General features: G+C 41.7%; 2 protein-coding genes across 4 annotated transcripts in view; both read left to right on the top strand.

Annotated features, from left to right (window-relative positions):
- Positions 1-190: 190 nt before the first annotated feature.
- tmed2 (transmembrane p24 trafficking protein 2) lies at positions 191-5142 on the top strand. 2 transcript variants are annotated; one of them, XM_079363955.1, is made up of 5 exons: positions 191-578; positions 2411-2603; positions 3084-3101; positions 3394-3501; positions 3593-5142. In XM_079363955.1, the coding sequence occupies exons 1-5, from the start codon at positions 399-401 to the stop codon at positions 3715-3717; spliced, it is 624 nt and encodes a 207-aa protein (XP_079220081.1). In that variant the 5' UTR covers positions 191-398; the 3' UTR covers positions 3718-5142. The 2 variants fall into 2 exon arrangements, with proteins under 2 accessions (XP_079220081.1, XP_079220082.1); XM_079363956.1 differs by lacking the exon at positions 3084-3101 and having other exon boundaries at positions 194-578.
- Positions 5143-7566: 2424 nt separating this feature from the next.
- agpat2 (1-acylglycerol-3-phosphate O-acyltransferase 2 (lysophosphatidic acid acyltransferase, beta)) overlaps positions 7567-12676 on the top strand; it is a 13490-nt gene continuing 8380 nt past the window's right edge. Inside the window, exon 1 of one of the 2 annotated variants that reach the window (XM_079363953.1) lies at positions 7567-8137. In XM_079363953.1, the coding sequence (XP_079220079.1) occupies positions 7956-8137 (182 nt within the window). In that variant the 5' untranslated portion in view covers positions 7567-7955. The remainder of the gene's footprint in view (positions 8138-12676) is intronic. The other variant, XM_079363952.1, reaches the window with a different exon arrangement.

The following is a 12676-nucleotide window of genomic DNA, read 5'->3' as shown; positions in this document are numbered from 1 at the left end:
ACACTAGAAATTTGAATATTAACTCAATAATTAACTCTTGTGGAGTTAACACAAACATAAGTTTATTTTGTCATTTAAGGCTTCCAATGAAATATACAATAATGTTGTTTTAAAATATATGTTTTTAATTTGACATGTTTTTTCCGTTGTTTTTTATCCTTCATGCTTCACTTTGATAGGTTTAAGCGGCGCACTCTCTGAATTTTGTCCCTCGGTGTTCGCCGTCTAAGCCCGTACGTGGCAGTCAGAGAGAGCAGCTAGGCTTCATGCGGCTCATCCTCCCATACAACCTGACATCCCCGCACTCCTCCAGGACACACTAAAGCAGGGATACTCTCTCTCTTCCTCTCTGGTATAGTCAGGTTTGTTGTAACGCAGTGCTGTGAAACACTTTAAACATGTTTACCGTGTCGGAGCTGGTTGTCTTACTGGCCGTCCTGTCGAGCACCGCGTCCGGCTACTTCGTTAGCATCGACGCCCATGCCGACGAGTGCTTCTACGAGCGGGTCAACTCCGGCACAAAGATGGGCCTCATGTTTGAGGTCGCTGAAGGAGGCTTTCTGGATATCGATGTCGAGGTGAGATATGTCATGTAGATGCTAATCACCTCAGCGAAGATGGCTAAATGACTGTATTTTAACTACTCATCCAATTGTGACACGTCAGGCCTGTGCTAGCTAAAGCTAACTAACACCCTCTGCGTAACATTAAGTGAAACTAGCTGCTGTCAGACTTGTTGGTTGTTAATTCACACTCTTGTGCAAAAGGTTAAAATTTACAGATTGAATCCTCACCACAGCAATAAGTGTTTCTAATGAGAAACGTGTGACAGTAACGTTGTAATTATTCACAATGATACAGGAAGTAGAGGCGTTAGCATTCGGTACTGCTAGCCTGCTCTGTAGCAAATCGTGTGTTTGGTCCTTTAATAACGTTTAAAATGTTTTTCTTTTAACGATGTTTTAACTAGTTTGTGTAAATATGCTGCTGTTATGTGATAGAAGTGCACCCACTTGTTTCTATGCAGGTGTGTGTTGCTGCCATATGTTACGGCATGCAGCAGCATCATCTTGTTTTTATTTATACTTGTTTATAAACATTTAAGGCAAATCATACATTTTCAGTTTTTACATTTATATAATTAAAAAAATAGTAGAAATTCCATAAAAAGTTATATTCCAAATAGAGATGTACTGATCCAGTCTGTGTCAGTTCTGGTGCTGGTCCTGGTTCTTGTTGGTGTTGTGTTTTGAGGCTGTAGTAAAGCCTGAATGGATGTAAAGATTAATCATGATAAATCGATTCAAAGGGTTCAAGGTGGATCATCTGTACTCTGAAAAATGAATCTAAATTATAAGGCGAGTGTCAGCAGCTGCAGAGAAAGATTTATAAATAGAGGATGCACCATGTGGAAACATTTTGGCTTCAAGGCAGTAAAAGGAAAGAGGTGAGAAGATAACAGACGAGACAAAAAACTGTGTGCACATATTACAAGAAGACGAGGGACTACACAAATATCACAACCGACATGATGCAGCATTTAGTGGACAGCACCACAAGAAGCTCCAAACACCACCTCTTGTTGAGAGAATAAAAACATTAAAAGGCCAAACCACACTGACAGGCAGGTTAGCAGCTCCTAAATGAATCCGTTTCACTCATCATTTGTCTCATTTTGTAAAATAATCGAATCGAATCGTTACCTCCTTTAAAAGCCAGCGTTGCATTTCTCATGGAGCCATTTCTACTGAGGAGTTGAGGATCGTTCTTTCTTGATTGGAGATGTTAATCGGTGGCACCATCTGAAAATGACTTTAACATAGGAGGACTAGATCCAGGTTTTAGTTGGGATCTGTCCCGGCTCTAATTATAAATACAGAATAATATAAAGAAGAAGAAGAAATATGTCGAACACACAAAGTCTGTTTTAACGATCAAAGAGAAAACAAGCTCGACAACGGGAAGCTCTTATATCCCACCAGCCAACCCAGAGTGAGCTTTGGTCCTTCTATTTTTATTTTATTCTGAAAGATAAGAGCAATACCATTCAGAAGAAAGAGAAAAAAAAAGCCAAAAGGAGAAAACTGAGTCAAACCATTTCAGTCGAGGTGAAGCGTCTTTAAAGCTCCTTAATTCAGTCTGAACATCGTGGCTCTTTACGCTGTCGAGGATCTTCTCTTGAGAAAAGTTACATCAGTCTGTGAGACGGAGGGATGTTAAATATCCACTTTGTCAGAATGCACTTTGTACCCACAGTAAAATAGAAATACTCACAATAGTTATTTATATTTAATGACCTGAAGTCCCCACGGACCCTCAATGAAGGCTCGTGTGGGATTTTCTTTCTATGGTTCCTGGGGGAGTTTTGTCAGTCAGTCTTCTTGACTCTTATTCCCTCTGTCCCTTCCAGATAACAGGGCCTGATGGTAAGCAGATTTACAAGGGCGACAGAGAGTCCAGCGGGAAGTACTCGGTCGCAGCACACATGGACGGCACCTACAAGTTCTGCTTCAGCAACAAGATGTCCACCATGACGCCCAAGATCGTCATGTTCACCATCGATATCGGAGAAGCCCCCAAAGGCCAAGACATGGAGACAGAAGGTACAACAAAGGGTGAATGTAAAGACCAAATGAGCACACAGAACAGAACCTCTATGTACGCTGCTTTCACGTGACGTCGGACACATCCGAGTAAAATGCACAAGAACACCCGCTCGAGTCGCAACAACAGTTCGGAAGCTGGGTCAAGAACTAGGTACCCGACTTGACGTCAGAATCGGGGGGCAAAATGTGAATGTTAACATACTTTTTATTAATTCACGTATTGCACATCAGCCTTTTGCTCAGGTTTAACTTTTAAAAGTGACATCGACACACCTCGTCTTTGTAGCATCAACGCTCACTGACGTCAGACTTCCACCACGCATAAACGTAGACCGCCCGAGCAGCACCTGAATGCAGCATTACATCTCAGCCATTTTCCACACGAGTGCAAAGCAGTTTCTTTTTTTTGACTGTATTCTGCTGTCATGTGTCCTGTTTGATGTTTTATTTTGGGGGCTTTTTCTCCTCCTTCTTTAGGTGGTGACAGCTGGGATGGTAGGGCTCAGGGCTCAAGTGACAAGTAGACTTTGGAGTTTGTGATGCACTGCAGCATCTTCCCTAACCACTGTTGTTTTCCTGTAGCATAAACTAATATTTTTGCACACAGGGAGTTGTGATGTTTGGGATTGGTTTGGTAATTTGCACAGTGTTGGGTCCATAAATGTCACAGAATTGTTCTGCATGAACTGCATACATTAAGCACGTTTTTTTTAAAAATTATTATTGTGTGTGTGCTAAACGAGCATGATGTAGCCTGTTACTGATGCTCATGTCGGCCTGTTTTCAGCCCACCAAAACAAGCTGGAGGAGATGATCAATGAGCTGGCTGTTGCCATGACAGCTGTAAAGCATGAGCAGGAGTACATGGAGGTCCGGGAGAGGATACACAGAGCAAGTGAGTCACAGACCAATAACGGCGTTCTTTAAAAAAAATATATGTTTGACACTTGTCTGATAACATCTCTTTATCTTCTTCTCATTTCTAGTCAACGACAACACAAACAGCAGAGTGGTGCTGTGGTCGTTCTTCGAAGCTCTGGTTCTGGTGGCAATGACACTCGGACAGATTTACTACCTGAAGAGATTTTTCGAAGTACGACGAGTGGTTTAGTGCGATCGCTGAAAAACGATCCCTCTGCGTCCTCCACTGTTTTTTGTTTTTTTTCTTCTCCAACACCAAGACAGTTATTTACACTCTGGATTTGAGACTGGCAGTTTCGAGTAAAAAACCTACTTATGATTGGATCTCTGATGCTTTTGTTCTCCTGTTACCCGTTTGGTTCCTTCTTTAAAAAAAAAAAAAAAGTATTTCGTGTTTGTTTGAAACGAACGGTAAAAGATTTGGGGATATAGATGTCAGTTTCCATTTGGATTTTGTTTAGTTTTAACACGTTTTTTTGTCCAATATAATTTGATAAATACCAGTTACCTCCCAGTACAGTTTTGGCTGAGGCTCATATTCATAAACTATGACAGATATATATAAAAAAAAAGAAGACAATGGATAGGCATGTGTGGGCGTAACCACAGGAGAATGTAGCCCTTAATCAGATAGAAATGGGACTCTTTTCCTAAAGTACGAGAAAAGCATTCGATTTAGTCGGAGAAGCAGGAGGTTTGTGTTTGTCGAAGCTGAGTCAGAGAGCGAATCGGCAGGTTTTGGATATCTGCACATTTTTAAGTCGATGCTTTCTAACAACAAATTGCACTCCTGATGAAAACGTCGAAATACACCTGAAGGATTTACGCTGCAGCAGATCTTAAAGGTGAAACTGTACAGCTTCTGGCTTTGTTTGTTAGCTCATAGCGATCCATGCTGCGAGGGGGAGCGGGGTGCTTCAGTGGATTTATTTTGCAGGGGAAGCTGTGAGCGGTGCAACTCCCTACGTAGTTCCTCAAGTGATTTTTCTGTCTTTTGGAATTCACAACTTGACTTAATTTTCAAGAAAAAAAACCCCAGTATGTTTCCAAACGTCCACTTAGCTTAAAGACCGTGAGAAGCTAAGGCAACGTTGGAGTCGCGACCCAACTATTGAAGAGTGCAACTCCTAAGAGGAGTGTTGAAATCCATGTTACATGTTGGGTGAGGGTGGGAGGGGGTTTGACACCTAATGACTGCTGTGTGCTTTAGTTGCTCCTATCATAGTTGTTTTGTTGGGGTTAGGGATTTTAAATTATATGATTGTATACAATTCTGAGCAGTTTTTGTTTCTTCCTGGAGCGTATTCTGGGACATGCAAACTGTTTGCATGATGCCTTTCAAGGAAATATGCTCGACCTCGTTCTTTTTCCCTCAAAACTCACGTCTGAGGCGGCGACTTCACATCTAGCACACGACTGCAACATCACAAGTTCTGCATGTTACTGAATATGCTCCAGTTTTGTATTACAAACGATCCTTGGTGAGCTCAGGCAGGTGAACTACTGTCTCCTTTTTTTGTGATCACAACAAAATCTGATTAATGTACAAATGTAGATTGTTTGTCTGTGGAAAATGCCCCAGGTTTCATAATAAAGCCAATATTCTGTACAATTACTTGGAAATCTTTCCTGGGAGCGATCAGTGTCTTATTTACAGAGTTATTCAGGAGGGACGTTTTGAAAAATAATTCCAAAACCTTTCATTTCCCAACAATTCTTTAAAAGTTGATATCTGTTTGAGGTTAATCATGTTTGAAAAAGAAAATAGTTGGTATGGGAGAGAAGAGTTTTAAAGTTTTTTTTTTTTTTATTTACGTCCTCTACACTAAACTACAACACACGCTTTATAATACCACAAAAACTGAAAACATTTTCTAACTTAAAGTTGTATACAAAACTCACACATAATTAAAAGTACTGAGAGCTGAAAAATCAACTTTGTAACGGTAAAAGTTCGGCCAAAATGATTATAGAGCTGAAACAGATTATGCATGTATAAAAAGCAGGTCTGATAAGAGGGAGCTAAGCACACCACATCACCACTAGGGGGTGCACAAGGACCTCAGACTCCAGTATTCATCAACGCCGCTAAAAAAACCTACATTTTCTATGCTCAAGTCCCAAACTACTGCAATGATGTTCTTTTTAAGGATTTTAAGTAGGAATGACCAGATCACAGCCATAAATTTGAAGTAAGCACATACCGTAATGTCAACATACTTTAAAATGCTCTAAATCAGTTTTAAGTGAAACTGTTATTTGGACCCGAGTTCTTACTAAGCCTCATGAGAAACACATCACAGCTCTGACCTCCTGCTTTTGTCTTCATCGATGAGATAATGAGTTTTCGGTTTTCATCACATTCAACACACTGGCCAGATGCTGACCACTAACACCTCTGACTCTTTCTTCAGCCCATCGTGCAGACGCTCCAACTTCAGCATCATCTCTTGGCTCCAAAGCTTTCTGACATGATGGCCATTATTGATTCCTCCTGTGCTCATACATGATGTTTAACGTCAGCCATTCATGGCTCGCACAGACGTCCAATCACAACAAACAAAGCTCCGAACTGGACCTCTTCTTCCTCTTAGTCATCCTCAAGCGCTCCAAACCTTTGTTTGGATTTTACACTCTCCAGATGGGGGACTTTGAATCCAGACCCGATCTGTGATCCCAGTCTCTTACTTATTTTTCAATGACCGTCTGAAGGGGGCCTAATCTGACAGCACGTACTCTGGTATCTGCTCGATATCTAATGCATTATTTCTGGGACAACCGAAGTTAGTCAATGAATGAGGTGAAATCAGATTATTTCTATTTGTTCCGTGCTCTTGTAGCTCGGAGGATACGAGCTAAATAATCTCCGGAAAATGAAGTAAATAAAATGTATGAATGCTTGTTCTCTTCGGGCTTCCATCCATTTTTCTGTGGTTTAGCTCGAATACAAAAATCCTAAACGAAACCTTTACGTGATTCTAAGAGTGCATATATTACAGTCAACTTGTCTTGAGGTTTCTGTTTGGGTACCCTCACATTAAGTTGGATGTTATCCTTTGTGATTGTGCATTTCGCAAAATGCAAATTAGGTATCTCTGAGGCGGAGTGTAACGTCTGCTGATAATTACAATCTCAGGATTACTTACAGATTGATCTTAATCTCCTAAATCGTAGAGCAGAGCTCTTCAATGTGATGGAAACTTCAACGTTGAGGCTGCTAGACAGAGTCAGATTATGGCCAGGGATTGGATTATCACTGCTAATCCTATTATACGTGTTGCTCCATTATCGGCTGTTAAACTGGGCTCGTTCTAAGGATGACCTCAAAGTGAGAGTGATTCGACGTTAAACTGTCAGAGCAAACTCTGATTTATTTTAATTTACAATGCATTGTTTTATTGATCAATAAATAAACTCAGGGGGCGGGGCTTATTGCATTTAAAGAGACACACACACCAAAACAGAGCGTTCTAAGAGAGCTGGTTTCTACAGTGTCACAAACCTCCTCTGGCCCCTCGGACCAAAGCACAGCACTGATGTTTCATTTAGAGCACAGGGGACTGTTTGAAAAGGTGAAAAGGGGGGATAATATGTCCTTTTTAAGTTTATGAGCCCTCAGGGCCCTCTTGACGGGTCTGGCGGCCCCGAGCAGTTTCCTGCCTTGCCTGTTTGACAAGCAGCACTTTTGATTAGGCCGATTATTATCTTGGTCTCTCAAAGTAACAGGCTAAGCAAAACGATGAGATGGTAATGAAAGCTGTCATTCACAAAAATGATTATCCTGTAGCTCAGGGGTCTTCAACAGGTAGCTCGTAGCTCATCTATAGGTTTGCTGACTGTGTAAAAACATATAAAATAATAATTCCAAAGACAGTAAATCTACCTCTTCCCACTATACAGTTCAAAGTAGAAATGTTTTCTTGGACCTTGATTTTCAGTAACATATCTGGCTATGTGGCATAATAAGTTCATTTTTTTTTTGTCTTGGACCTTGATGTGAATTTAAGATTATTGATTGGCCTTTTGCAATTTCACACAGTAGTAGCTCTCAGGTGACGAAAGGTTGGAGACTGCTGACATCAGACGAAAGTGGTCCAGCATCCGGAAATAGAAAAAAAAAACCCGAGTTGACTCCACCTCATGATGCCGTTTAGCAACAGATGAGCAGCAGCGGTTCATGTTCATGTCGGGGCAGCACAGAGAGAGAGAGAGAGAGAGAGAGAGGCCGAAAAGGGAACACCTCTGACTGGGTAATGTTTGCCAGGGTCGCGGTGCTTCCTGTTTTCCTCACACCATAACCGGGCAGCTTTTTTTTTTTTTTCTTTTCTTTTTTTTGGGGGATTTATTTTTAATAGAGGCACTGTGGACCCCGCAGCCGGAGTGTGTTTCCGCTGCTGGCAGTGAGTTTAGTGTGGTGGTCGGATCGTTATGGAGCTGCTGCTGTGGATGGTGGTTCCGCTGCTGCTGGTTCCGCTCCTGATGTGGACCAGCAGCACGTTTGTTTTCTATTTCAAAAAGTGCTTTTACGTGGCGTGGATGATGTGCCTGGCCCTGCTGGCGATTCCCCTGTGCATACTTAAAAGCGGAGGGAGAGACGTGGAGAACATGAGGTGAGTTTTTTGTTTGCATAATAAATGTCGCTCGTCTGACAGCTAGCGCACGTTAGCATGCTAGGTGGCTAACTAGCAGCAGCAGCAGCCGTTAGTTCACGTTAAAGATCAGATTCCGCTCGCGCACAACGTTACCTCTCTTCTTCTTCTTCTTCTTTTTTTGTAGCTTTAGGCTATAAAATCACAACAACACTGTAACACCAGATAGCGTCTAGCCCATTAGGATGTCTGACACTTAGAATGAGACGTGAAAATAAATCAATACATTATACATTTTCAATCATACACATGCTAACGGTTAGCAAAATTAACGCTAGTTGAAAGCGAGAGTGTTAGCATTAACATTTTAACAAACCAAAGTTTGTTCATGTTTCTTATTTTTCCCAACGAGAGAACAAAAGAACCAGCTGTAGGTGATGGTAAATGTAATAGTATATAATATAATAATAATTTAAAAAAAAAACTATTTACTGTTCATGACTATTTTATGTTATGCTATATCTGAAAATGGGAACAAATTCGTAGTTTTAATACACTTTTTTATTTATTTTTTTGATGTACAACTTTCTAAATGGCAAGAAGGTAGGATTATATTTAGGTAAATTTACATTTATGACTGTAAAACTTTATAATCTTGATATTTGTGGGACTTCAGCTCACAGATCTGTACATTCAGTGTCACAAAGCTGTCATTGTTTTCGGTACTTTTGAATACTTTTTTTAATGAAATTCTAACAAACTCGATGGGTTCCACTTTGTTTTTATTTAATGCAAACAATGCCAGCGAGTTGTCAGTGTGCATGTTTAAAGTACACAAACTGTGCAGTCTTGCAAAGATTCTGCAGATCTCCTGAATCGTGGGAGATGTTTCCAGAAGGTGGGGGTTAAATTTAGTTTTCCAATTAGAGCGAGGGATAGAAAGAGGGTCAGGATGAGATGACCTGAACGGACGAGGTGGAATATGGAACAATGAGAGAATTTAACCTGTTATATATGGTTTTTAAAACACTATTTTATTTTAGCAGAGAGGAGGCGTGCCCTGCTGCAATATAAGTAAAAACAGAACAGTTATAAACACATTAGCACAGTGGAAAATTATTATATACACACAATCACACATTCATACCTGCAGCTCTTGTCCAAAACAGTTCAGGCCCTGTTTACACGGAGACTCTCAGACCTTCGCTCTTTACAAAGGCATCAGGACAGGGCAGCTTGACCGTCACTGCAAAAACACTCAAAGCAGTCTTTCCCATTTTCAGATCACGTTACGGTGTGTTTTCACTATAGTCAGGAGAGAGGTCGAGTAAGGACAGAAGTTTATGTTATGGATATTAAAGTTTGAAATACCTGGGACATTTTTTAATTTTTATTTTATTTTAATTAAGTAGCAAAGTTTAAACAAAATGTGTCATCTGGATAAGTTCCCATAGCTAGCTGGGTTTCATTGCAACAAACTTTATACATTGTAAAATAAAAATAAAACATGCAGATGTGGATGCCCCATGTTTCAAGCCCTGCCGGTCCTTAAATGTAAGTCCAGGAAACAAGACAGCAAGTGAGAAGAGTCACCGGTCACAAGACGGCTGAATTACTACAACTTCTTATTCATCTACATCCTCAAACAAACGAACAACGTGTTTTTTTCCCCCGCATGGCGTCAGCAGGTTTAAGACAAGAACAGCTGCACTCAATCCAATCAGCAGCAGCGTGCTGACTTTCCATATATGGTCACGTTTCCATGCTAGAAGTTCTTGTAAACAACTACAAATATGAAAGATGTGGTTTTTCTACATGTCGACACATGGTAGAAATATGATGTCTATCCTAGAATGTGAGGGAAGGTCGCGAGAGGAAGGAGGGAGCGTCTTTCTTCAAAACAAACGGTCTCAAACTGCTTTGGATTAGCAGGTTTAACTTACATTTGTCTTACTGATGGTCTCTTATATCTTGATTTTTATTCTGTAACTAAATATTAGAATCACACATGGATTGATAAATGTTGAAAAAGGCAGCAGAAACAATAACCACCTTGTAATGTTGTGCATTAACTCTGTCCAAATGACCCGTTGACCTAACCACAGGAGGAAGCATGTAATCCTACACTCCACACACACACTGACCAGGTTAACGGATACCGGTCAGGATTGAAATGGCGTACGCCACCTTTGGTCTCGGTGTCCACTTTGCAGCTCGGAGGTGCCTTGTTGCTGTTGTTAAACCTGGACCAGCGAGGACAGATTGCTTGACACAAATGACTGCGTTCCAGTAATTACCTGGAAGAGACAGATGTCAGAGAGCATCTGAAGTTGCATAAGAAGTCTGAGGCGCGTCCTCGGCGCACGCTCGCGGCCTGGATGTGTCCCGTCACATTCGCCCCGGTGCTGGTGTCGTGTTGCACCGGCGTGCCGTCATGTCTGCTCAAAGGTTATCTGGATCTGTTGAATGTGACAAAGCGGCCCAAGCAGGGGGTCAGACCTTCAGAATGAGGGGCTGCTGAATGGTTTTTTTTTTTTACACAAACAGCTCGGCCTGGCAGAGAGAGTGGTGTGATTCATGAAGGACAGAGCAGTCTGTCAGCGACTCGCTGCACAAAGGGCTCAGTTCTGTGGATGACAACATGGACGACTGGAATGTAACACAGTGAAAGCATGTTGTTATTGAACAGGCCTCCATGGAGCTCATCTTTATCTTTACTGGTGTGCTGCCTTTTCCTGAAACACTCGTCAGAGATGAATCTGACCGAGGAGAACTCGTCATAAATTTACACCAGTCTCTTTTCACGAACCAGTAAAAGCAAAACAAGACCATCATGTGGACGATTTCTATTAAGTTATTCTTACTTCCTGTCACGGCTGTCGTTGAGACGGAGGGTTTGGTATGCAGACTGAAGAGCCTTTGTTTACATTTTTGCTGCATTAGACGGTCACGAGGACGCAGGAGGAGATTCTTTATCCAGACGAGAATTTACAGAGCACGATCAGAAAAGAGAAACAAATCTGAAACTCTTTCTACAGAACTGGACCGCGATAGAGCACTGGTGCAAAACTCAAGTAAACCCTCCTATGACAGGTTTATATTACTTCTATTTTATTTACAGAATGCATCACAAAAAGGGCCGATTGGCTTAAAGGACAATATCGTAAAATAAGAAACTTAACAAGCGGTAGTTTTGGCTCTTCTGTTTGTGATACCAGGAACAGTGTTGGTCACCAGTGCTGTCTTAACTGCAGTATTGCACAGCGGTGATTATGCCAATTGTTGTGAAAGCTCCAACAACTTTGATTTTAAGTGTTAGCTCACAAACTCCCACCTGTCACTCAGGTGAACGTCTGCTGAGGCTCGTCCAGCGTTCGGCTCTCATTACAGCAGATAAAGATCGGAGGCTTAATCTCGGTTTGAGCTCGGGTTCCTCCTGTGTGTTCTGTCCTTCAACATCAGCAGGAGATGACCTGTGTTGTCACTCGCACTGATCATGAATGAATGAATCCTCGTCTGCCGTGTCGCTCACGGTCCTGACCCTGCGTCTTTACAGGAGAACAGGTCAAGCTCATCTTCTGTCCCCCACAAGCAGCCTGAGCAGACACACAAAGGCAAGTTATTTAGAGACGGATAATGAAGCGAACTGGAGGGAGTGCCATAAAAAGAATCCGACCAAGGCCATTCATTTCGCTCCCTTTGAACAGTCTCACTGGCCGAGTCGTTGCATAACCAGCTGATTTTTGCACAGCTGAGTGTGCTATCACTGTACTGCTGTGGTGCAAGATAACCCAGAGAGTGCATTCAGGTTCAAAGGTTAAAGTCATCCAACTGCAGTTTAGTATGAAGAGACATGAGTGCATGGGAGTGAGAGAGAGAGCGAGAGAGAGAGAGAGAGAGGCGGGATGAGTTAGGAAGCTTTTTCACGACTTTGGTACGGAGAGCAGTCGGAGTGAGCGTTTTCATTTTGTAATTAAAGTCAGTTTGATTTGATCAGAACTGAGTGGGTGCTGGCTCAGCTGATTTATTATCAAGCCGGCCGATCAGTAAGAAAAAAAAAGATTTTTGGCAGGAGTTGCTATGGTGATCACGCTCCATTAAATAATAAAGACAAGGCTGTAAAAATGATTCCCGCCTTTATTATTTTAGCAAAAAAAAAAAAGATATTTTGTTTCTCTTAACTTCTCAGAGAAGCGGCTTTTAGACGCTGAACAGAAAGAACTACAAATCCCTGCTTTCCTTACTTCCAGCTCGCAGCACTTAATGTGCATAACTAATGTGAGTTACCACAGCACGAGCGCTGATCACTGCGCTCCTCTGATTGATGTTTAATGACCGTCAATAAAGCACAAAGCCTGTTATCTGGGTACGTGGTGTTTTTAAAATGAGGGCACACGAGGAGGAGGAGGAGGAGGAGGAGGAGTGATGTGACTGACTGATGAGGAAGGGAAACTATGAGATGTGCGTTTAGTGAAGTGATGATTTCTGTGGCTGACAGACGAGGAGGAGGAGGAGGAGGGATTGATGTTTCTCTCTGACCGGAGAGGTCGTTTCATTTTG

The sequence above is a fragment of the Symphodus melops genome (assembly GCF_947650265.1).
Source record: "Symphodus melops genome assembly, chromosome: 16".
Classification (NCBI taxonomy): domain Eukaryota; kingdom Metazoa; phylum Chordata; class Actinopteri; order Labriformes; family Labridae; genus Symphodus; species Symphodus melops.
The sequence above is the reverse complement of the archived record's forward strand: the minus strand, read 5'-3'. Positions and strand labels throughout refer to the sequence as shown.